The 25919-nt window shown below is 41.6% G+C and overlaps 1 protein-coding gene across 1 annotated transcript in view; it reads left to right on the top strand.

Annotated features, from left to right (window-relative positions):
- Positions 1–553: 553 nt before the first annotated feature.
- Positions 554–25919, top strand: part of LOC125768987 (sodium channel protein 60E) — a 121981-nt gene continuing 96615 nt past the window's right edge. Inside the window, exons 1-3 of the mRNA XM_049437344.1 lie at positions 554–1185; positions 3597–4533; positions 18448–20357. Coding sequence (XP_049293301.1) covers positions 20324–20357 — 34 coding nt within the window. The 5' untranslated portion in view covers positions 554–1185; positions 3597–4533; positions 18448–20323. The remainder of the gene's footprint in view (positions 1186–3596; positions 4534–18447; positions 20358–25919) is intronic.

The following is a 25919-nucleotide window of genomic DNA, read 5'->3' as shown; positions in this document are numbered from 1 at the left end:
TGGTGCTGTAAAAAGGTAATAGTTCGGTAATAGTCGAGTTGAGTTAGTTATAACAAAATAAATTGATTAAATAAATTTTAAATGCAGTTTTAATACCATCGAACATTTCTTGAAAAGCTCCACTGCAAAACAGATTTACTTTGCCATCGAAGGATGCTTAGCAAAACACCATCAACAAAAGCTTTCCCCAGTTCGAACAAAATGAAGCTTTGAAAAGCTTTCACGCACGCAAAGATTATCCGGGAGAGGAAAACTTCTAGCGCGCAACCAATGGTTGTCTCGCTTTAACCTACGTCACAAGATCGATCGATGGGTACAGCAAACAAACAAAAAAAAAGGGAAACAAGGACCCATCATCGTGCTCCTTGCACCGTTATCCTCGCATCCGGTCGTACTGTTGCGCGCTGCGCTGCTAAAGCTTTCCACTTCGGTCCTTGCCGTTATTACGTCAACGTACGTAAGCGTGAAGCAAAACCCGAACGTGCGAACGGGACGGTAGCCAGTGCCGAGTGCGCTCCTGCGGGCATCCGGATTCGCGTACCGGCCACGTTCGGCCACTTCTCAGTAGCCGGAGAGATTTCATGCGGGTTGGTAGACGTTGCCGCTGTGCGTGCTGCAGAAAAAGGAGAACTAGCTCTGTTGAGCAACAGAACCTTTCCTGTCCGGTGGTGGTGTGTCGTGGGGTAGTGGGGTTTGTACGGATTAAGGGAACAGGATCAGAGACTGAAGAAAAATCTCAGCACCGGATTCCCTGCTGGTTCAGTTCCGCAACCGTAACCGCATTCTTTCGCTCCCTCTTCCCCTGTTTATCCTTCATTTTAACGCCAATTCTCGTTAGCTTTCCACAAAAGGAACATAAAAAAATAGTGCAGAAGGAGCAGAATTAGCAGTGCCCGTGTATGAAGTGTTAACGGAAGACATGCTCCAATAGTGAAGAAATAGAATTCTTCCTCACCATTTTCTGATTGCCACCGTTTGCCGTCTGTGAGCTAAAAAGGTGTCTGCGTGTGTGCAAACCTGTGTAAAGAAGAGTACACACTTCACGGGTGTCCTTTAATTTGTCGTGTTGGTGGAGGTCCATTTACTGAGTTACAGTGTCCGGCCCTGGTAGGCAGCAGCAGGTATTCCAGGATAGCTCGGTAATGTGAAGAAGAGGACAAAATGTGTGCTCACTGGAGCGTAAGTGTACGTGTGCCGTGAAATATGAATGGTTGGCTCCTGTGTGTGTTTTTTTTTATTTCCCGTTTTTGTTGGGGGTTCTGGCTGTTCACTGGTGCCATACTTCCTACCCGTGTGAACAAGTGTGGTTTGAAGTGTGTAATACGTGCGTTCCTGGACGAATTATTTAAAAAAAAAGAGAGCAACCGTTGAACCATTCGTGACCAGTGCCAAGTTCGGTTCGTTTTTTTTTAACCAGCCAGCGGTCATTACACGGCACGTACCAAAATTCGATTCGGAAGAATTTGAAGGACCACACCATCGACCAAAGCCGCGGATCAATGCTAACGTTTCGGGCGTACGACGAATTGGCAAATTTTTACTGTATAATACGCCAGTGGAATCGCTGGTTCGATGGTTGCGTGCGTTTGTTGCGAATGGAAGGAGAAGTTGGTTTTGTGAGTGTTTTTTTTTTTGCTTCTTCTTCTTCTTCTTGCTGGTGAATATGGTAGTGGCACGATTTTCCACTGGAAGCCATTGCTGGAGCCATTTGGCCTGTGCAATGTGGGTCCGTGCGCCATTCGTTGTGTGCGACTTTTAGACGACATAAAATATACAAAATGAAGAAACTGGAGCACGATGATGATGGATACGAAGCAGAAACTCTTACTGTGTGTGTGTGTGCGTGTTTTTTTTCTTCTTCAAATGAATCCATTGTTTCGCTTATACACGCGGCGTAACAAAGATCGGAACAGGGAAATTCTTTTCATTGTTTTAAATGAAAATAAAAAAAAACGGAAACAGAACGTAAGAACAATGTCAGCAAATAAACAAACACTCTTAGATTCTGGCACGCTACGCGTGAGAAAACGGTGTCCAGGCTTGCGGGCACAATCGGGATGCGAGTTTTTCCTTCCGCCGTGTTTTCCACATTTCAGCTGCACTTGCTGGTGGGATAAAAAGGAAAGCAAAACAGCCCCATGCTTGTTTGACATTGAGCGCGTTTGTGTGAAAGTTCTCTCCTCGGTGTACATGTGTCCCGCATGTCCCACAGGCCTCAGGTTCAGCTGTAGTAGATGCAGAAAGTAAAAAAGATGCCTTACTTTGTTCACCCTGTGCGTACAAGCGCGAATGTCTTTCCCGGGTGTCCGGAATTGTCGCTAGACACGCATCTCCCCACAGGCAATAGAAGTGATTGTCGCGCGGTACCAACTTGCTGCACAGATTCAACGCGCCTTTATCGCATTTACTGCTCGTGGAGAAGGTGTTGTGGAATGTCATTTCTTTTCGTTATCGTTCCTTCAACTCTATTAAGGAAGTTGGATTCATCGACCAGCGAAAAGGTTTAATATTTGTTGGTGTGGCATTACTTTGTATCGTTCAAGTGGACCGGTTGGATAATCAGCCAGTGTTCTAGCACTGCAGCTCATCCACTATATCCGTTGATACATTAATCCGTGCTTGTCTCATTTGCTTATCGACACACTAGAATTGGCCTGAAGTATGCAAAGTGTCGCTTCTTGAGCAACATGTTGTGCTGTTTATCAGTGGCTCATTTCCATAACCCCTACTATCCTTTTCCACTTGAACACGTACACGGCCGGTATTGAGGGTACTGGTAGAAGCGGTTGCTGTGAAGATCCTCGTTTTCAAAACGGACAAAGGAACTTCCGCATGCGGAGATATTGCAAATGACCTCCACTGTATATGTATGAACATTCGGAGATAAAGCTATCGACAAGGTGGAAGCTTTTGCGGTTGGCTTGAAAAATTTTGTAACTCTGACGTATTCAGTGGAGGATCAAATGGGGTCGGTGGACACCTAGGATCCCTCCAAATCATCCAAGAATATTCCCGGTCGTTTCAAGTAGAATCCATAGTACGACTACCATTCCTCCTTGGGTCTTCAAGGAGCTTCATCCACCAAGTAATTAAGTGCAAGCTTCGCAGGTTCAAAATCGATCACAGTAGGCTAAAAGTGGCAACACAAAAGTAAACATTGATTAGTGCTGGTACGGTTCGAGTGGAACGTGTGAAAACAGGATGTTTAAGTTCGAAATACTCACTCAACTTACCATGCCATCGACACTTGCCACACTAGAGATCACCTCTTACCTCAGGGAAGGTGTTCCGGTCACACGTACCACTCGCGTTGGTTGATGCAAATATTGCTCCAGCGATGAAGAACCGCAAGCACTATACACCGTCATCATTAGTACACTTGGTTTCAAAGAGTTTTGTGTGCGTGTGTGTGTTGCGGACATAATACACACAGAAGTGTGTACATATAGTGCCCGGTTGCGTTTAGTGGTACTTTCGAGTGGTACGTGACCACATCCAGCGAACGATCGATCCTGTGAACACGGATCCAGTATGCGTGTGTTGTGTGTCCGTTTTAACGTCATCGTTTGTTTTCCCCTTCCGTTTTCCACACATAGCAGCGTCCTAGCAAAAAAAAAACCCCACGCGTAGGAAGGTGCCCGTGAATGAAATTGTGAACACAACGGAAAAGCACAGCATTTTTCCATCGGTGAAGGAAAAGCAATAGGAGAAAGTGCGGCTGCGTGTGCGTGTGTTTTGTGTGGTGTGATTTTTCAATTAGTGTCACCGAAAGGAACACTCCACCTCCTTTCGGTAAAACCAAAAAATTAACCGGAGATGGCGCTAACACTAGGCTGAGGTCAACAATCGTCACTCAAACTCACCGCACAATTTCGGTACTGTGCGGTGTCACGCAGTGTAACGATCAAAGTGTGATTTGGCGTGACGACGGAAGTTACAGTGTGCGTGTGTGTGTGTGTTTGAGAGAGCTGTCAAATAATCTAAGCCGATTATTTTCCGATCCGGTGGTATAGTGCAAAATCAATTGAGCATTGCGTTTCATAATCGTGTTGAGATTATACCCTTCTGCTATCCAACCCACGGAATTGTGCGCAAAAATCTTCCCCATAAACATCGCCCGAAGCGTCAAGATGGCTGGAATGGATTAGAAAGCATCATCCTAGTAGGCAGTGATTAGCTGTTGCTTGCGCGTGAAGTGATTCCAGTGTTTGGTGGTGGGCAACAAGTTGCGGCACTTCCTCGTAACAATGTTCTGTACCAAGGGAAGGGAAAGGGATGCAGTTTAGTGGATATCATCATATCTCTTGTGACAAGTGGCGACAAGTTTTTCCCTTTTGCCCAGGAAGTGAGTTTTGGTGTGGAATTTAAATATGGCCGCCGTTGAAGCTTTGCCGCATTCGTGAGCGTAGAACGTTCATCCCTGGCGTGGTAGTGAAAACTATTGCTTCGTATATTGCTGGCGAGTCCACCTACCCGTGGTATGGAACGTTTGGAATCGTGCATACCACCGTTCATACCGCGCGCGTAATGAGGGTAAGTAGATTTGATGCATAATTACAGATAAAGCTGGTAGAGAACCAACCCGCACGCTCATCATGCTATCGTTGGTAGTTCGTAGAGCAAAGTCCACCGGTTGCTGGTTAGGCCGCAAGGGTGTCCTACCAAGGAGTGACAACTTATTACTTTATCCTCACAAAAGACTCCGCAACACCGCATTACATGCGCATATCCCGGCGAAAGCAAACCAGCGTCATCGTCGTGCGGTGACAACTGGCAGTGATATTAATGATCATGTCCACCCAACGTTTTGTGGAGAATCTTTTTTTTTTGGTGGTGTTTGTTGGGACTTTTGGTCGGTCGTCATCAAACACAAATGTGGAGTCGCCTGTGTGCACTATAAGGTAATCAACCATTCGTTGGTGGTCGATGTAATTGTTGCTTTCACTGTGCTGATGGTTGGGGACATTAGTCCACAGAGCAGCAATGCTGGCTTGTGCGGTTGATGGTCAGATAAGCAAAGACTCACCGTTAGCTGACGATGGAATCAGCTCGATGCTTCGTAATGTGTTGCTGTGCGTCTGTAAGTTGGATAAGATTGTTTTTCTTTCCTTTTTGCTAGAATGGATAACAAATGGGTAGGATGCTTCACGTATGAGCTAAACAGATGTCCATTGCCAAGTGTCTGAGTTGTCACCAATATATTGAGAAGTTTCTTGATGATTGAATACATCGCTCAAGAGCCATCCTCCCATGTCTGCAAGGATGAAACGAACCTAGTGTTGGCCTGGAACATTCTGGAGAAATGAACAATATTTCAAGAAATATTAATAAGCCTTCCAGATTTTGTCACCAAAGATGAAAATAGCATTGTTATTGCCGTGGACATCTTGTAGAAATGAGCAATATTCCAAGATATATATTTTTTGTCTTCTCGTGATCATGTCTTGAGCTTGTCGTTGTATAAAAAAGACATTACACGTTTCTTGTTTCCTTTGGAAATCTTGGACTCGTTACCTGAAGGCTTACTTCTGCATGAAAAAATCTCTTTAGCAATTAACTCGAAGACGAACCAGACTAGGAGTGGAAAAGCTAATGACCGAAAAGTACTAGACCTCATAAAAGCCTGTTGCTTAGATACCTAATTTCGGGCTACGTAGGCATGCGGATAATCACTATTTACAGAACTTGCTACATTGTTTCGTCCCGAGGACGACTTTTCCCCCACCTAAACTCTTCTCGCAAACCACCCACACACACACTTGAACCGTAATGAATGTGATGCGGACTAAACTTTCAGCACTAACCCTACGTTTATCCCCGATGGCATATCAAAAAGCGGATATTTCTAGAAGTGCTACCGATGTTTCCAAGCGCTTCAAGTCACCGCGACTGCCAGTGAAGGTTAATTAAACTCCACAAACATGCATATAAACCTGGGCCGGGATGAGTTTTGTTGGAAAGACATCACAACCTTCCGAGGGTTTTGCAGGATCTTTTCTCTGTAGCGGTGTGTAGTATTGCCATTCTGTACGCACCTTTTGTGTTTGAGTGGCTTAAAATGACCCTTTGGCAATGTGATGGGTGGTAGAGAGATACACTTAATGATACACTCAAGACCTGCTACAATGATGACCCATTGACCTCAAGGGTTTAGAGCATTTACTGCCACTAGACGAAATGGAGAAAAATTAAACGTTGCATCCGAAAAGAGATAACGCACCCAAAACCATTTTCATAAACTTGACGTGCTTTTGCTTTGGTTTTGTTTTGCTAGATTGTTTGAAATAACTTGCTAGACTAACTTGCTTTTACTGTCGGATGCGAACGAGGTAGGTGAATTCTTGAGACGCATTGTTTTTCCGGCTTGGGAAAACTTTTATGAATACTTAAAAACAATCAACAGATAATACTTTTGCCCGGATGCTTTGGTGCGGAAAATGTTTGGAAAACGTTCAGGCCGAGTTCCGGTGTGCACAGGAAAGGCCGGAGAGTTGCGTTTTTTGTTGTTGTGTGGCTGGACACGATCTACAGTCCTACAGATGGACCCCCGTTTTTTCTTTCTTAGTTCATCCGGTCCGGTTGTAGAACGATTTTGGTGTTGGCTTAGAAATTGTTACCCACCGTTGTTTGTGTTATTTGGTCTGGTGTTCTGGATTTTCCGGCCTAAGCTCTGTTGTTTGTAAAAACGGTTGTGTTGTGTCATCTGAAACTTTTTTTGTTTGCTGGACAAAAAAAAAAGAACCCTGCTTAAGCTGCTCTTTAAAATTCCACCAATATTAAGTAGACACTTACATTCGCTTGGGACACTTCATCCGCGATGATGCTGATGACAGGCGCGAGGGCGTGAAACGCTTTTAATTTGGTTCCATCTAGAGAATTAATTTGAAATTATCCGACCAACTTCATTAACCACTCATTAAATCTGAGCTATGTAAAGTAGCTAGAAAATCTCCAAAAACCGCTCATGCTGGCGGATCAAACACTGCTCCGTTTGATGGACGGAGACTGATTGACATCGGCACTTCTCCCACCCCGAACGGTTTTCCTTCAGTCAATTTGTCCTCGAATGGTAACATAGAGCTTGGCAGGTATGGCAGGATGGCGATGGAATTTTCTGACACTTTCGTTGGAAAATAGCTTTCCGATGGAATGGACTTTGGAGCTGCAACTTCGTGTCAGCTCTCGGTTAGCAATTCCAAACGATTGGTACGTAATGAAATTCCTATTCCCAGGATGACGCTTTTCCAAGTTGTCAGCTGTTGAAATGTTAGTATTTAACTACCAAGAAAAGTAGCAAAGCGACATGTTTTCCAGAAATTTGTTACTGTACCATTGCTGGACAGAAGATTAGTGGTTTAGTAAAGTTGAATGGGGAAATAATTGAAAATAATTTCCCAACATTGATCCACCACCTGTGATCGCTGTCTATCGTGTCGTTGGGTGCCCCGTTGTAAAATGCGTATTTTAAACTTATTTTCCGCGCAAAAATCCATCCACATTATCCCATCATCAGCTGGGAGCGCTTCAAGTCGGCGAATGTCGGCACACACATACAAATGAACAAGTGTCGTTAAAAAGTAATGCTCGTAAAGTTGCTGTGTCCAATCGATAAAATGTTGCTGACCGTTTAGTTACGTGCGCGAAAACGAGGTTGTCCCTAGCAGGTGGTAGTTTGATGTCCACCATTTCCGAAAGATGGATGACCGGGTTTCGGTGGGTATTAAAATAAGATATTTTCATGGGTTTCCTCTCCGGTATGGATCCCTTTTTTTTGGTAAGGAGGTTGATGAGGAGAAAAGTTAACCGATGAAACGACACAAGAAGAAGGGGTGGGGTAAGCATTTTATGTTTGTTAATCAGATGGCGTGTGGCAACCGTTCTGGAGGTTTGTGGAACCGCGGGAAATAATTGCTCCAAAGCCCCTTGAGAGAGGTGCGGTTTGAAGAATGGTGAATTTTGAAACGTTTTTCTGATAACAAAAAATGCAAAATAAAAAGTTGCTCTGCAGAAGTTTCAACGTCCCGCGAAAGATTGCTTCCCATTTTTTTTTCGAGGGACGGAAGACCTTCCCCGAGCACAATCGATCGACTTGGGAAAACGGTTCGTGGTTGAAACATTGGAAAACATGATCGATTTTTCTTCCCCACGCAGCAAGCAAAACCGTCGTGAGAGCAGGGTGGAGATGATGCGAACAGATAGAGTTTGATTAACTTTTCTTTCATGACCGGGTGAGGGATGGATGATGGAACGTAACAGTGTGTGAGGGTCGTTCCGTTCTCTTTTTCGGTATTGGATGAGTGTTATGTGCGTTTTATTTTTTCGTCTTGTTTCTTGATTTTTTTCCCTCTGGCCCCCCAAAAAACGACTAAGCAGCAAACCGGATGGCTTTGGTTGTGGTTTGGTTTTTGGCTTGGAAAGGTAAATTTGTTATTCAAATTTCAGCACACTTGTGTGTGTTTCTTTTCTTTAGCATTCACGATTAGCAAACCGTTTACGTGTCTCGGGGTCTCGAGGATCTTGAGGTGCCAACGTAACATAATATGTGTGTGCGCGCGCGCGCAAAAAAAAAAGAAGCTTGAGCTCAAGTTTTTCCTACGGCAAGAAAAGCAAATTTTCAGAAGTTAATCGAAGCTCGAGGCACTTCTGTTTCGTTCAATGGCCGGCTGACATCGGGAGGAAAGTGTTGAAATTGGGCATCTTTTTCTGAAGTGCCGCAACAGCAATCCACCACGATCAGAAGGTCCTTGAAATTTGCGAATGGGAAATGGTGCGGATTTGTGTACGGGAGTGTGCTTTGTTTTCTATATTGAACCATTTCGGTTAAATATTCATCGATGGAAAAGGAACCACAACGGTAACCATGATGAAATTGTGCAATGGAAAACACATTAAAAATGCAAACAATCCCGTTCTGGAGTGTATTCTTCGGTTTTGCATTGAAAATGGAACGGAATGAAGATTAATTTCTGCCATAGAAATGATTCACACCGTCCGGAAGTAAGCGGGGCGCGAGAGCTTTTGTTTTACCAATGAGATTAATATTCATACATATTTCTATTTTTGGGTTTTTTTTTATTTTTCGCCAGCGTTTCCTGCGCTGACCCCGCTGTATGAGACCAATCGATTGAGCTTAATTTAGAAATTGCCATTAGAATTGGTTCTCCATCCGTTACAAGGTATATTTTTAACCTTCATACGGGGCTTACTTTTCATGAAGAGCGTGAACGTTTACCAACATTAAGCACAGCGCACGAAATTTTAAATATTTTTCATAGTTTAGTTAATTAACACGTTCTTAGTTGAGTTAGTTTCGTCTAACTAGCTCGTCACACCAGTTTATGTATTAAGTTAAAGATGCGAAACGTGACTAAATCTGCTGCAATAGTATTTCTGCTGACTGTTACTCGATTAGTAATTCCGCGCCTAGATGTATGCAATACATGTTTTTGAATCGCCTTTTACGCAACAAGGACTTGATAATGGCAATGTCATTGAGTAATTCTCACGAAAAAGGGTTAACATTATTTCCTAAAAGCATGCAAGCACTAATAAAAGTTTCTCTGCCTATTTTTAAAATTTTGAAACAGCTAAAATATTAAAAATATATTGAGACGTGTACATTTTTTACCAATTTTGACTTAATTTTCTTAAAAGAAAAATAAACTTTCTTAAATCCAAACACTATAAAAAGAATGCGGTGTATAATGTTCATTTCAATCGAATTCGCTGTACCATATCAAGATATTCACATCAAGAGTACCGATCTCGTAAGCTCTCGAGCATTACGCGTACCTTGGCACCTACAACAATGAACGAGTCGGAACTTCAGGGGACCCACTAACGAGAGTAACGGCGGGAAAGCACGATGTAAAACAAAGAAAAGCTGAAAAAGGGATAAAACGAAAGCCATAAAAGCCCTTCAATTTCAAAGTGCAATATTTTGGTAGTGATAAGAGGTGGATGGATTTTACAGTAGAGAGGGGTTTGAACAATGAAAAGTGTAAACTTCAGCATCCCAAACGGTACCAGCAGAAGGTTGCTGTTGATGAGGAAATCAGTTTATGCGTCCCGTGGGAAAGCCACCGGCGAACGGTGGGCGAAGGAAAAACCGAACGATGACGTATAGACGGCAAGGGCTCTGCAGCAAAGCCAATCAAACAAGTGAACCGCCGTGTGGATTTGCACCTTTTTGCAACATGTTCAAGGGTCGAAGTATATTCTTCACGGCAAGCGCACAGACCCACATACCTGCAAGATGCATTTTCACGTACAAAAGCCACTAAAGACCTGAGCTCTGCGGCGTGGGGATGGTTTCCTTTCGCGATTGTTTTTTTTTTACGAGCTCAGACTTTACGACCACCTTGTGGTGATTTTTTCTTCACTTGTTCAATTTTCAAAACGGTTGCGCGTTTCCCTTGTTCCGTAGCTTGCCCTGTTCGCCCGTAATTTCCTATCCCGCCGTGCAACCGGTTGGGTTGGTTTTAGACGACGGTGTATAGGCTATTTCCGGCTACACTCTTGGGATTCGCGTACCGCGCCTCGATGTTCAAGTTGAATCGGTTTTTGTTTCGCTTCCTGTAAAAAAAAGGAAGCTTTAAACGTAAAGTATAGCTCGGAACCACGAATCGGTGCTAATCCGTCCATTTCCTTCTCACTCAGCACACTTGCAGGCGCCTCGACACAATTTGCTGCCCAGCGGCTTAGTGTCGGCCTGGCTCGTGGGAGTTTATGTTGGTGTCTGCCCTTTTTTCTCTCTCGTAGTTTTAAGAACTTCAAACCAAGCGTCTTGGCGGCATTGAGCCAAAGCAAAGAGAATGAACCAAGCGCTTGGTGGCTGCACATACAGTGGCACTGATTTCCCACGGTCGAATTCTTGGTTAAAGTTTTTCTTCCTTCCACTGAATGGTTGTTGGTTTTTTTTTGTTTGTTAGTCTCATTTCATGGTTGTAGCACGATTTTAACGGTTGGAAAGCTATTAGCGAGCGAGGTGTTTTTCAATCACCTCACGCTTGAGTGCGGAAATGGTGTAAACTTTTGCTAAAATTTGCTTCTACAATCATCCAGAAACGTAACAGCAGCAGCAGCGACAGCTTATGGCTTTATTAGTATGTGCACCGTTCGATGTTGAGTGATTGAATGGGTGTACACGTGTGCTAACGCTGCCACAACGAGGTGCTAAAAAGTAATAAACACTCATGCAACCAATTGCCAGCTCACGGGGTCATTATTATTGGCGATAAAGTTCGGCAAATGGGTTTTCTTGTGATCGCTTAACGTTTGAACGTCGAAATGCGATTAGTACACGTGCACGGCTTATGGTGCATACTTTAATTTAACGATCTTCCTAGTGGGTGCAGCGGCAAGTGTATGGAAATAGGTTTATTTAAATTTTTATCATCTGAAGTTGTAAAAAAAAACTTTACCATAAATAGTTTATTCCATTCGGTGTAATTCCTTGCAAGGTGTAGTAAGATCTACAACGCCGGAAAGTATGCAATCGTTGTTTGTTATGATCGTTTTTAATGTGACCATTACGAGATGTTAGTAAACAAGTTTTACATCTCGTTTTGTGTTTTACCATGCTTTTTAGTGGTTGCATTAAAAAATGTTTCTTTTGATTGTCAAAATATTTTATGGTAAGAAGGATTATATTTTCCTAATATCATAGACGTTTTAATTGTATTAACATGTGCCGTATGTCTGATTTAGCTTCATTCTCTTGGGTACAAAATATAGATTATGAGATTCCTGAAGTTTTGCTAATGAAAAAAGGGAAAAAAGGAATTCCTCCTGAGAGTTATATTATTATTAAACCCTTGCAAGTGCTTCTTGTTGCAGGCTTAATACCAGAAAAATGGAATACCTGTCAAGGCACAGCCTTATTTTCCGTCCAAAGGACGTAATGATTTTTCCACCACTCTTTTTCCATATTTTCTCTTTTGTGTTACCCTTGCGTGTTCTTCACACTTACCACTGGGTAACAGATGGTTTCAGCATCACCATTAGAAATATTTCATCACTTTAACAGTGTGTCAAAATTGAACCTTTTGCACAAAAATCTTTACCTAAAGCGTGGTACGGTAACGAATGAAACGGAAGAAAATGTTGAATAAGCTTTTATTTTGACACCGCACTATCCGGTGGGAACGGTTTGCTCCCCCCGGAGAGGACTCGTCCCGTTCGCACTGCATACTTAAAATCCGTGTGCAACTGGGGCACGAAAACATGAATAAGGAAGAAAACGTGAAGGCATTCACACGCTGCGAAGGCAGGAAATTGAGCAGTGTTCAAAAGTTTATTATCTCCAGGGAAAATGCGTGTTGAAATTTGCCCCCTTCCCAGGTGAAAGGGCTCGCTGGCGCTTCTGACTCTACTACTGTTTGCCAGCTTCAGTTTCTAAACCGAAGTGTGTGTGTGTGTGTGATTACTCACTAAGGGAATTGTTTCAGATCGTATGTATCTGTATAGGGTAAGCAGGGAGAATCGATGAAAGTTTACCTTCTATACAATTTCATATCGTTTTTCGCGTGGCTTAAAACTTGTACTGCCAGAGATGAGAAAGCAATGAGGTTAGCGAAAAGGTTTGTTGAAGTAAGCGGATATGGTCCTCCTACGATCGTCATGTGTGCAGCCGCAAGATTTGAAGGTGGAAAAAGCGAACAAAAAAAGAAACCCTTATCGTTGTAGCATGCACACAACCGAGGTGAAATGGGGCCAACCCGAATATCAGCAAGAAAAAACAAAACAAAACAAAAGAAAACAATCGAGCCAAGTGCCTCGTTTTTGCTATAAGTGGCAAACAAACAGGGCCGTAAAAGAAGGAATAAACGAGAAAGAGAGAGAGACGAAAAGGGTGGTAGTGATCCAGAAAAATAAAAACAAATAATTGCAATAAAGCCGATAATTTACGGTGAAAATTAAAGAAAATTACTTTCGGTTAGGGGCGAAAAATTGGATTACCCGTGAAGCAAGCATGTGAACGCCAGTGGCAGCATGTTGAGTGGTGGCTTTAGGGAAAACCAGGTTCCTATATACTGCGGTTGTACGAAGAGGTTATTTTCATGAGTGAATCTTAAAGCAAAAAAAAAAAAATAACATCAGTAAGCGGTTCGCGGAAGTATATCTACCAGTACGGTGACTTCATTGCGACTTTTGGCAGTCCTTTTTTTCTGTTTGGTTGGGAACCAGTTAATGTTATAATGGCGACAATGAAGTTGTTAAACCTGATACCAAACGCTTGTAAGGGCACATTCGAGGTTTATTGAAAGGGAGAGAATGTTATTAACTTGCTGTTTTTTTTTGCTCTTGAAAACGTGTATCCGATGTGACACTCATACTCGACACGTACTTCGTTGCGGAAGCCATTTTTCTTGTGAACAGTGTTTAAAATGGCGAATCTATGGCAAATGCAGGGAAAAGCTCATTTTCAAGCTCTGCATGTACTATAGTTTTGGGGTTGAAAATAAATTAAGTTTTTTTTGGGTAATATTTTCATTATTATTTTTTTTACTTTTAGTTGAAAACTGGTTTAATTTTTCACAGGATTTTTTTTTATAGTAACACTGTTATTATTTAATTTAAACAATTCCTAAGAGCGTTATGATGGCATGTACATCTGTACATCCTCAAACCATCTGTTCGTATCACTTAAACAGCGGAACAGGAATCTGTTCTGATGCACTGCAGATTATGTGTCGTAAAATCTTTTATTCCATTTGCTCTTCCTCTCACACTTCCATTGCTGCCATACAAATAAAAGGAAAATTGAAAATTTTATAACCTTTCGCCCCGGTAGTTAAAGCGCAACCACACGAACCCGGGCCTCGGTGTGGTAATTTTAGCTTTTGATAGAGCTTAAAAATGACTTCCTTTTCAGGCTATCAGCGGTTTTTTTTGCACTGGTATGGTTGAATGAAAAGCTTAAAGTGTATGGAGTTGATAATAACAAAAGCGTTTCCGGTGAAAATGATCGAAAATTTTATCCGTTTTTGGCTATTTTGAGTGCCATTTGATGTGTTGATTACCCATGGCTTCTTCTCCTGGCATTGAACCAACTCGTTCATTTACAGCCATAAATATGAATGGAATGAATTGAGTGATTTGATTGTATAGTATTTACACTTTAGTTTTTAAATACAGTCAGGATTGTAGTTTAATTTCCGAGTAGAACTCGAAGAATATTTCTCTTTCTGCTCCCTAACTGTCCATTATCCAAACCCAAAAGGAAGTTAGCAATGAAATTCCAAGTTGTTTCTGTTCAACACTCTAGTAAGTTAAAAACAATTAAAGTATCTTATTGAGCCAAAAAAAAACAACGATTGTAAAAAAAGGACTAAAAGGGCAAAAACGAATGCTCGAAATCACACCTTCCGACGCAATCCGAACGGTGTCGGTGGTTCTTGTGCGAAAAAGGCCAAGTATATAGGTGTACCGATAAATAACGTACCCTAATCTCCGTAATGGCACCAATAATGGTGGCACCACATGGAAAACTTTGTGGCAAAATTACATCTCCCCTTTGGAGCGCCAACACTAAAATGGTTTTGAAAAACTTTTCTTACCAGCGTTGTAGAAATATTGAAATTTTACGATATTAATACCACTAATTGTGTGCTGAAACAAACAACCAGTCTAATTTCAAGCAACCGAAGGTATCGGTACGATGAAGCGATTAAACGCTTATGGATTGTTTACATTTTATTTTACAAAAGTTTTGTCAACATTAGTGGTGTTTTTAATGATATTTAATGAATTACAAAAGTGTTCTTTAATGTCCTTTTTTTTTTTGAAAGAGCTGTTTGAGGTTGAACCTTTTCATATTGTTGCATTATGTTGGGAAATAAAGTATTACTAACTACAGGAGATGCTCGATTGCATAGTCCAAGACGTGTGGATCAAAATACAGCAAAACGACGAGAAAAATTCTACAGAAAACCGATTTAAATATAAAAAATCATGTAAATTCAACTAAAGCTAACGCAAAAACTCATTTCTATCACATTCAGTAATGACTCCCAAATGAGCTCCGAGTGAGCCAAGATAGTCAAACAAAGAAAAAACGGACATCACGCAACCTATGTGCTTGAGTTTTTAAACCAACGAAATGAAAACGAACAGGTTGAAATGGAAAGAAAGAAAAAAAGCCCAGCACGAAATGTAAAACGAAACTAAACAACACACAAAGAGAATAGCGTTCCGTGCTGCCATCTGTTGGCAACATTAATATCCTTTTACAACCGGAGCATATCAGCTCGATTGGCCTGTTGAGTGTCCGAAGGGGGGTTGCGATAGTAGTTTTGCAGTATTAGCGCTCTTTAAATGCGAAAAATAAGTGTTCCCCGGACGAAAGTTCGCTGATGACTGCTGCTGTGGAAGAACGTTTGTATAGGTGTAGGTGGCTGATAGACTAAAACGAAAGTATACTTTGTGCTTTGTGCTTTCTTTATTTTACATCAAACTTGTTCTCGCGGTCAAAGGCAGGGCAATGGTTCGGGATCGCCAACCGTTACACTTTCAAAAGGGAGTTTTGGTTTCCTTTCGTGTGAGACACCGACTGGGCAAAAAAAAAAGCATGGTTAAAGAACTTTCACCCCTTCGGATGCCGAACGCACCCCGATGTGGCGTGCGCGATGGCGTGAATGGACCCGAGCATGGCCGTTCGGGACTTCGGACGATTGTTGCTGCAGAAGGTCTCAATCGATCGTACCAGTGCGCATGGTTCGCGGTTCCGCGGGTCTCTCACCAGCTGCTGGCTGACGGTGTGTTTTGTACGCTTCATGATTGTGTTGGAATTGCTATGCGTGCCTGGTTTCTTTTTTTAATTTTATTTTGTTTCTTTTTTCCACCCCCTTACAAGATCATTCCGAGCTGGAAAAGTAGTGTTGCGAGTGAAAGAAAAACTTTAGTGTGAACAACATACATGTCTGTGACGCACAGCAGCAGCGTTACTGCGCTATCGAATAGATTTGTTTTTATTTTATTCCAACCTCGCTGGTTGTTATCCTGTTGAACTTTGCTCACATCATACTTTCCTCCACTCCAACCCTCACCCGCCTCCCATTTTCTGTGCCGGGCAACCTACGCAAATGTTTCGATTTTCCATCGTCCGTAAGGTCGATTCGGGCTGATTGTGCGACCGCAACGTGGCTGCAATGGAATGGCGTATTTGTAACGAAACCATAACGACTTGAGCTCGGTAACTCTTATTGCTTGGGCCCTTCACCTGGGAACGAATGTTTGGTGGAAATGTTGGTAGGCAACGTGTTTGGAGAAAGACAGCCGGGGGACCACTTGTTGTAGTATTTGCATATGGCTGCGGTATAGATTGCTCAGTATGTGTGAGTGAGTCGATGATTGTATCCTTCTTATGGGGGTTTTTTTACAAACCTTCGTACTTGAAATAAGTCTCAGTGTGAGTGTGTGTGGGGTAATCTCATCCTTCTTTTTGTGAAGCAAAACGTGCACGTTGTTGCTGTACAACCGTACGGCATGCTGTACAAAGAATGATAACGCTTTTGTGGGTGAAAGCCAAGGAACTTGGAATATGTGAGCATGAGCATCTGTGTGCAGTCGGGGTGGAATGGGTGATAGTCGATATTAACCAGCACTAACGAGCAGTGTCGTGGCAGCTGCAGGAAAACTGCAGTCGTGTGCCATAGTCTCTCACACACACACACATACCCCACCCGGCTATGTATGCACACCTGCAGCACAAGGGTAATTATTTTTTTTTTTGGTTCTCCTTCGTTTGCGGCCACCGACACTTTATCTCACACGGCCATCAAGAATCCTTTATTCCATTCGTATTGCTTTGTCTGCTGTTGCCCTTTTGCGTGCTCCTCTACATGTGGGAGCAGCAGTGCAATTGGAGTTGAAAATTGAACCGGGAATAAAGATACATTCACGGGTAAAGGGTGGAACCATTCCGGAAAAGTTTATTGAAGCGTGAAGTATAAAAGTGTTTTGAATATTTTTTTTTAAGTAAACGAGTTGGATTATGAACGGATGTTGAAGATTATTTTGTGATTCATGCTAATGCTTTGAGATTATCATTTTCAACAACAAATAGTAATTAATCCATCGAGGGAATAGTATGCTGATAATTGTCACAGAAAATTTGTAGAAAATAAATTTTAATTTTAGCATTATTTAATCTGTCATCATAGTTTAATAAGATCATAATATTCTAAATTTGAAACGCCTAAATGTATGCAATGTGTTCTAATTATCTCTCTGGATGGTCTAAACTAGTTAATTCTACAGTTAACCTTGGTATAATTGAATATGTGCTAAAAATTCCACCAGAGAAACGTTTGTTTGTATCGCTTGAAAGTTCGCCACCACCGATCGAACCACATCCGGTTGCATTAGTGTTGATAAAGGACTTACCACGTACACGTACACATTGTAGCTTGTAGTTTCGAACGGATCTCTAAACTGTATAAATTTCGATCGTGAATATTTGATTTCTACCACCGGTTTTGTCGCTCTTTAGAACGTGCTTTAGCAAATGGGTAGTATTTGTTTTTGCTACCAGCAGCCTACATCGGCATTCGCTTAGAATATCTATAATATGCTGCAAAAATCCTGCTCCAAGCGGGCTTTAAAATTTAATCTTTCTACCCCCGTATGTTGCTGGGTGGATGGAGTTCCCGCATCATCTGTTTTGTGCGCGTGTACAGTGCATGTGCTTTCGCTCGTGTTCATAATGGTATCTTCCGCTACATCAAACAGTGCTTCTTCAAGCATTAGCGTTGGTTGTGCAAACTACTCTTCTACCGCTCCGGCAAGGTTTTGTGTAGTTCCGGTTCCGGTTGCTGGCGGTTGAGTGTCTACGACAGGTTATGGTCGGGTGTGCTCGATGGCACCGCCAGTTCCGGATGCCGAAGGAGACACCTTACTACGTCGCTAAGCTGTCACGTTGGCAGTTTCTGGTGGCATTTTCTCTATATGTCGCATTTGCCGTAACAGGTAACCTGCACAGGGAGACGACTATATGTGCTTCAATCGCTTGGAATGTGACAATGTTTCGATAAACATGCTCATAATTGTGAAACCGTTTCACGTTCGGTAGACGATTGTTCTGGATTCTGAGACAAAAAAGTGGAAGTTTAGTCTTGGAGGTGTTCATCTTGAAAAAGGGACCATTGAATGTGAAAAATGGTAGACGTTTGTTGACATTTGAACAATTTCATTTGTCTCCCGTTGCACAGATAGTTGTGAAACATGTAGTTTTATCCACAAGACACATGTATTTTCGCCAAATTGAATGTCATTCCTGTATCGCATGCGTTACATTGTGAAGGTTTAAAAGTTGAAAGCAGCACGCCTGAAACTATGCAATGTTATTCATTTTTTCATTTATTATTTATTAAACATAAAAAATAAATTGTTTCGCATTATATAAATACATTTTAACACTATGTTTTTTCGTTTCTTTCATTCCAGATTCTGTGTTCACCAGCAGCAGCTGTAAATAGTTCAACACTTCCGCTTCTACTGTTTGACGTTCCGATACAGCCATATTACACTGCGCATGCATTAGAGTGTTTGTACATATGTTCAATCGTAGCCGCAAATTGCGACACGTTTCGTAATAACCAATGTGCCAGCGAATGAGCTGGAAGATGTAGTAATCACAAATAAGCAGTTAAAAGGGTAAAGAAATAGTGTGTAATCCCGTGTAAATGCCAACAGTGTATTGCCGACAAACTAAGCTTCCACATTTGCGAACGAGGAGGTTCGAAGGCTAGACAGAGTAGGGATTAATCAAATACCCTTACTTGTGTTACAATGGTTCGTTACTAACTTGGTACTTTGTAATAAATCGTTCGGTAAGATAATCGTGGGTATCTTAGCTATAAAGTACGATCGGAAAATGTAACCCCATGTATCATTATTTGCAACGTTAATGATTGAACAAAACAAAAAAAGCGTCCTCACCCACACGTAGAGAAAATGAAATCACTACATTATGCTGTCCATGCAGGATGCTTTCGTGAGCCCGCCGATCGCTGGTGACGATGCTGTACATAAAAATGCTACCAGTGAAGCACTGGCAGCCGACGACCGCCGGTGTCTGTGTCATCGGGCAAATGGTGTATAACATCACCAAGGCAAGATAGCGAGACCGCGGGTGCGCGTACAAAAGTGTGTTTGTGTGTAATGTGTGCGTGTGTGCCGGTTGTATGTGTGTAATGGTGTGTATAATTCTAAAGCTAAACATTACGGAAGTGCCATCGATTCCGTAGCGAAAAGTTCAGATTGAGTTAAATAGGATGGAATAAGCGAAACAAGTGTGAAATATACTCTGGCGGAAAATGTGTTCCCTCCGCAGCACCAACGTGTAATCCTCCATCGCAAATGTGCAGCAGCAGGCGGAAGCTTAATTGAAAGTAAAGCAAAGGCGAAAGATTGAATGGCTAGCATTTAAAAAGTTTAGCCCCGCAGAAAAGGGCAATAAATTTCGTTCCAACTGCACACTCCGCACGGCAACGGCCGAGCTGTGGCCCCCCAAAGGGGGACGGCTAGTAAAACTTGATCCTTAATCCTGCTCCGAATCCGGGGTTACCTTGAGTCGCATCGTATCGCTATAGTTTTAACATGACACAATCAGCTGTCACCGTATGGTGGGGTGAAAAATGTGTACAGATAAGAGCATAATATGTGAGCAATAATACCGAAATTAATAGTGTCGATCTTTCCGCGTTTAGTGTGGGCTGCCGGGCGTTGTACAAAAGATAAGGCGCCTCCATCGAATATTCGTACGCGAAGTGTGAATAGTGTGAAAAAAGTGTGCATATTATCGAAAGTGGTGTAGATTGTTTAAGAGTTAACTTCTCACTTAGTAAAAGAGGAAACAAAAATGTAAATGTGTTTAAAATGTGTTGCAGGAACAGTTGCCGAAAATTGTTCCAATTGTTAGTTGCAACAGTAAGCGAGTTAAGAAAGTGCTAGCCATTAGAAATCCTTCTTCGTAGTGAGGATTTCTCATAATACTGTTGCATTGTTAAACCGTTCAATTGTGAATAGAGCGCGTGGCGTATCGTTAGAGTGCGCGTTTTAAAAATGCACATAAAAGTATAAATATAAATGCTGTTTCATTGCGCTTGTCACTAGCCGTAAGATTAGAGCAGAAGTATAAAAATATTCTTAACCATTTGCAATGTTACAAAACACAACGTTACAGTTATGCTTAGAGCCCGTTTAATAAAGTAGAGAACACCATCAGATATAAGTATTACAAGCAAGCAGCACTTTTGCAAGAGCAAGTGAACGAAGCGAACCAACAAACCAACACACCCTACAGAAAGAATACCCGAAAATGACCGATGCAACTACTCCAAATGAAGGACAAGGTGAGTGAGAAAAACAGAGTTTCTTTTTTTCATAATGTTTTTTTGGTAGTGCAAATTACAGCTTTAGATAAGCGTGAATTATCTTCTCAATCAAACATATTGATTTCAGGAAGTGAAAAAATCCTTCTATCCTTTTTTTGTTTGCGTCCGAAACAGCATATCCAATCGTTTTGACACGAATCATTTCAATCAATTAGGACAAAAAAGCGTTTGATCGTTGGTGGAAATAATTCATTTCACTATCAGTAAACCGGCACCAATCTATCGCTGCCATTTGTGTAGAGGGCCAACCAGCCCGATCGGGCTGGTAGGAACAAGGTGTTTCTCTCTATCCCAGTAATCGATGCGATTGGTGGTGATTTCTTTTTCATTCCCCCGTCCCTTTGCCGTACAACCACATTTCCCTTTTACGTTCTGCGGTTTCCCATGGAAAAACCAGTGTTGTGCAAAGGCAGCGTTGTGGGTTAAAAAAGAAAGATAGAATAAAACACCAATCTCCTGGAGCGTAACATGAACGCTTTGAAAAATATAATGGAACCGATTGCCATTATTGCGGCACATTCCGCGGATTGTTAGAGCTAGTGGGGTGCACTTAAATTGATTTTTTTTTCCAACACGTTTTATGTTGCATGTTGCCTTTAAACTGACTTTTTGAAAAATTGACTGTGAGTAATTTGAGTCTAATGAAAGGAATTTGGTTTCGTTAACAGCAAACAGATGGAAAATAGGTGGAAAATACATGAAGTAGTTGTGCAGAAGTAGAGCTTTTTGAATTTTTTTTAAATTTTCTTCTTGTATTCACAACATGCAGAACATGCAGTACATGAAGATCATATTTCTTAAATAACCTTGATGCGTAACTCTAATCTTTGAACAAATGTAAACAAATGTGCTTACGCCAGAAGTTATGCAATTCATTAGCTAATAAGCTTTAACTATGCATTTTTTAAGTGTTCTTATAATGATAATTTTTTTGGGAACATAAAACTTCATATGATGGCTTTAAATTGTGCGTTAATTAAATTATTTTTATTCGAAAAATAAAAAATCAAATCAATATTTAGCGATCCTTAACTACAATTGCAATAAAAGAAGCGGCAAAAATTATACGAAATTTTGTTGTTTTTTTTTTTCAAACATGGTCTCCCATTTGCGCAACATTTGTAATGAAATATTTGTTTCCCCAAGGCCGACAGCAAAATAACAGCTGTGCAAATGTCGGCCCCCGGGGTGGTGAAATAAAAGCCGAAAAACAACATTGCTTAATTTTCATCCTCATGTATTAGTAACGCGTTACTCTAATATCGGACACGCACGTGTAGCCTCGTTCAGGTGAAACAAAACTTTGGCCAAGGGAACGGTTTGGTGTCGATTTGGCACGGTACGGCACGGTAAACCCCCCAACACGGCCAGTCGCTTTGATCTTGCACCGCTATGTTCCGACCTGGCGAGGCTAAAATCCAGTGTTCGTTGCTTCGTTGATGTGTAAAGTTATAAGCACATATGTCGTGGCTTTGGTGTAAGCGCGTAACCAGTAACGGTCGTAAGTCGTTATGCTTTGAAGCGCGGGCTCGTAAAAAAAGATGCTAAATCTTGCTTCATCCCTGTCAGGGATGAATTTTATTTCCTTTAACCGGCATCACCGGTTGGATGTTGCTGTGGTGTGAGTGTTTGATGAACATCTTGCCTTTTCTCAATAATGTATGCTCCAGATTGCTTCAATGCGTTCGCCTGTGTACGGATGGGCGCCAAAATAAAACAACATCCAGGAAGGTTCACGATATGAATCATGCTTCGTTTGAAGAGGACTACACAGAAGGATGCACTACAGTGGTGAAGGGTTTGGGAAAATGGCACATCGAGCGTAAAAATGCATAGGCTTACTTTAGCGATGTAACATGGCACCGGGAAATGTGGGCTAATTTACTAAACAAAAACCTCATGTTCCAGGTGCTTCCGCCATTTTGTAAATCTATTTGATGTCTGATGAAAATTTTCATGCACAATGTCCAAGTTAAGGCTCTATGAAGCGCAAGGACATTTAATGTGAGAGATATGTTACACGGTTTTTAGAACTTAACCCTTTACAGCAAGGGCTTTACAGCAGAGTGTGATAAAACTTATTATTTAGGACGAACTTTAGAAATACGTTTTTTAAAACTTCAGTTTATGAAGACAAATTAAGTTCAATGGATCTAAATAATGGATCAATAAATCCCCACGACACAAAAAATAAAGCAGAAAAAATTCCAAGTAATTTTTATATCATTTTCCTTGCGATTGTTTTTAACGATATTGTAGCCTGTTTTCCTCATATTTTTCCCATCTTTAGTTGTTTTTACTCATTTACTTGTTACACTTAAAGAGGGCTTAAAATGTTGCTAATTATGTTTTTGCCATGAATTAACGAACACTTAAGCGTAAAGCGGCTCCTTTTGCGGTGATGGAGAACGCAGCAAAGGCACTTATTCTCAAAACAAAACTAAATACATCCAATACCAAACGGCAGCCGGTTGGGTATGTGCCAGTGGAAACGTTACATTTACCCACGATGTACTTGATTGCTCCATCGTTCTGTTCCTCTACTCGTCGAAGGGAAAAACATTACTTCTGTACGTGCCGTTTTCGGTATCATCGGTTACCGCGTGGTTGCGCTGGAGTGGCGCAGGAGAAAAAGTTAACTTGTTTTTGCCACTATTTGTTTCTCACTCAACTCTAAACGCTGGCATACTCGCTGGCTGGTATTAGCAACAGTCGCTGCTCATAAACTGTGGGCAGAAAAATGAAAAATGTCCGTTTGGCTAGCCGTTGGCTGGTAAATTAATTACGTTTACGTGAGTGTGGAAGAATGCGCGACTCGGCTGCTTAGCGCCGGTGGTTTCAAATGAATAGCAAAAACCCTAGGTAGGAGGAGAAACAAAACAAAATAGAAAAGGAATAAAAAAAAATATGCTCCATTTGTGCTAGGACGGCAATGAAACGACAATTACGTCATCTAGGTGAATGTGCACGTTACAGAAATGAATACGTTACATTACGAAAGCTTTACCGCATCAGAGTGGTTTTGCAGTGGTTTTTGTAGTACAGTCAAATATACGGATATGGCAGGATTATTTGCGGTATCATGAACATGAAAATTAGTCTGAATTATGAGTTTCGATGTGTTTTTGTTGTTGTTGGTTCGACCAGTTTATGAAATATCATGATTTTGATTATACTTATTTTTTCGTTGTGCTCACGCTGGCAACCGTTCTGGAAGGTGAATACATTCTTTTTTTGAATTAGCACAGGAAACTTAAAGGCTTAACGCAAAAGGAGATATTTCACATTCTAACAACCCGGTCGTTACGGGTTTAGATCTTGATCTGTAAGGTATTGTAGAAAGATAGATAGCAAACCAAAGGCCTAAACCAGACATGTCAAACATACGCCCCGCGACGTCTTTGAATCCGCTCTGTAACGGCATAACGAGAATTCGATTATTATCCGGCTTTCATTGAGGTGTAGCTTAGAAAATTGAGGAATAATTTGGATTTGTTGTGTGTGCACCCTTTTCACACATTACTAACACGTTCTTGAATCCCTCTTGAAGTCCAAATAGCTGGTGAGTTTTAATTCCTTCTACACGACTTTGCGTACAAACAGGAATGCTCAGCTATCGACCGGTTTTCCCTACGAATAACCCGCGAATAACAATTCTGAGAACCGACATCGTCACAGATTGAAGGTTTAATTCTATAGTAGTCCTCCAAAGCTCATTTCTTGCTCTTTTGGATTTGGATTTAAGCCTGTCCAGAAACACAGTCGCCAAGCGAATTTTGGACCTTGCTGTTGATCTCGACAATCAACTGAAGGAAAAAGTGGAAAATTTTGGCAACTTCAATTGATAATGTAATTGAATTCAAGTAAGTAGTCAAGTAGGTTGCACAACGCAGAAGTGAAATTTTTAAAGTTGGCCCGCAGGATCAGTTTTGTTTGCAAACCGGCTCGCAAGCCAACATGAGTTTGACATCGCTGGCCTAACCGACTATTTGTTCGTAATATTTCTTCCACAATATTTTCTAATAATAACACAGCTTAGTTTAAACATCTTAGCTTCGTCCCTAGTAGCGATAAATGTTACTGAACTCTTTAGTATAGACAGAGTGTTATCCAATTATGACTTATAACACACTTTTTTATTGCTTTATTATGATACACAAATCATCTTTAAAATTTAGAAAATATTTGAAACACATGCTTCATATGTGTTAGTTTTTTGGGGACCTGACACCATCATGTAATGATCCAAACCGATCGATGATTGTTTTCGTGCCAGCTAGAAATTTGCGTTACGGTTATTCACCTGGTCTATTGTCCACCGAGCCTCGGTCAGTATGATTACGCTTTACTGACCTTGTGTGAACACATTCACCTCAAATGTCCCCCGTAAGCTTTTCCTACACCCTCTAGAAGTTGCGAAAAATTCTCACCCTTCCCGAGTGAGGATTTTTGTTTTTATGCTGAAATCAATTCTTTTTCCTGGCAGTTGGTGTTGACTGCAAGCTAGGATTACGTATGCATGGTCGGTTATTTTTCGTAACCAAAGGACGAAAAACATCATGACTCAGCACGTACGCATAAACACTAGTTTTTGAGAGTCACATTAAAATTTTCCTCCTCCTTTTACCGCACTCGTTTGTCGGAAAAGTTTGAGCATTCTCCAACAGCAAAATAGAATATTTTGAAAACATAAACTGTGCAAGATCAGAACTAAAATTCTCCAATCCCCCATCCCTGAAGGCGTTGGTTAAGCGTATCAGCTTATTCCCAGTGGAGGGAATAGCAGCACCGCTTAGAATGTTGCCCAAATGTTCGCAATTCGGCAGGTCAACGGAATGCTTGTCCACACGAACTACGAACGTCAACTGACCGCTGAGCAAACACATAAATAGTACAAATTTACGAATGACGTAGTATGGATAGTGAACGACTTCTCAACTCACAGCTTTCTCGGTCAGGATGTCAGCCGAGTGCCGGAAATTGTCCTTACGGGATGCTCTCTGTTCCCGGTTGCGGTGCATGTTCCGTGACTTTATGGGGGTTTATTGACGTTTTATGCAAACGCCTCAACCTAGGTCCGCCAAACATTCGACTTTGGATGCACAAACGCGACGATGCTCACATGACGAACCGGAGCAGAAGTTGTGTTGCTTTTATGAACAACCTCATCCTGTTGACTTTTGGTCTCTAACTCTTGTGTACGCGACGCAGAGAAACCGTATTTTCAAATGCGCTTATCGGTAGGAAACCATCTGGATTTGTAGACTGCTGAAAGCTGCTCATAAAAATGTGTCACATCGGCGAACGTTTAGTAACTTTTGAACTACTGCGTGTTCATCACAATAGGTTCGATGTTTGGTGTGTTTTGCGCTAAGCAAAACTTAGGTAGGAAAATTAATGACTCACTTTTACGGAGGTCACCGATAGTTGGGTGAGAAATTATTGGAATAACGGCTTGTAAACACACAAGGGCGATTGCAGTGGGTTGGGGCTTTGAAGAGGAATGTAATTTTATGCTAA

This window comes from Anopheles funestus, chromosome 3RL (genome assembly GCF_943734845.2).
Source record: "Anopheles funestus chromosome 3RL, idAnoFuneDA-416_04, whole genome shotgun sequence".
NCBI lineage: Eukaryota > Metazoa > Arthropoda > Insecta > Diptera > Culicidae > Anopheles > Anopheles funestus.
Note: the sequence above shows the minus strand (reverse complement) of the source record. Positions and strands in the feature narration are given on the sequence as shown.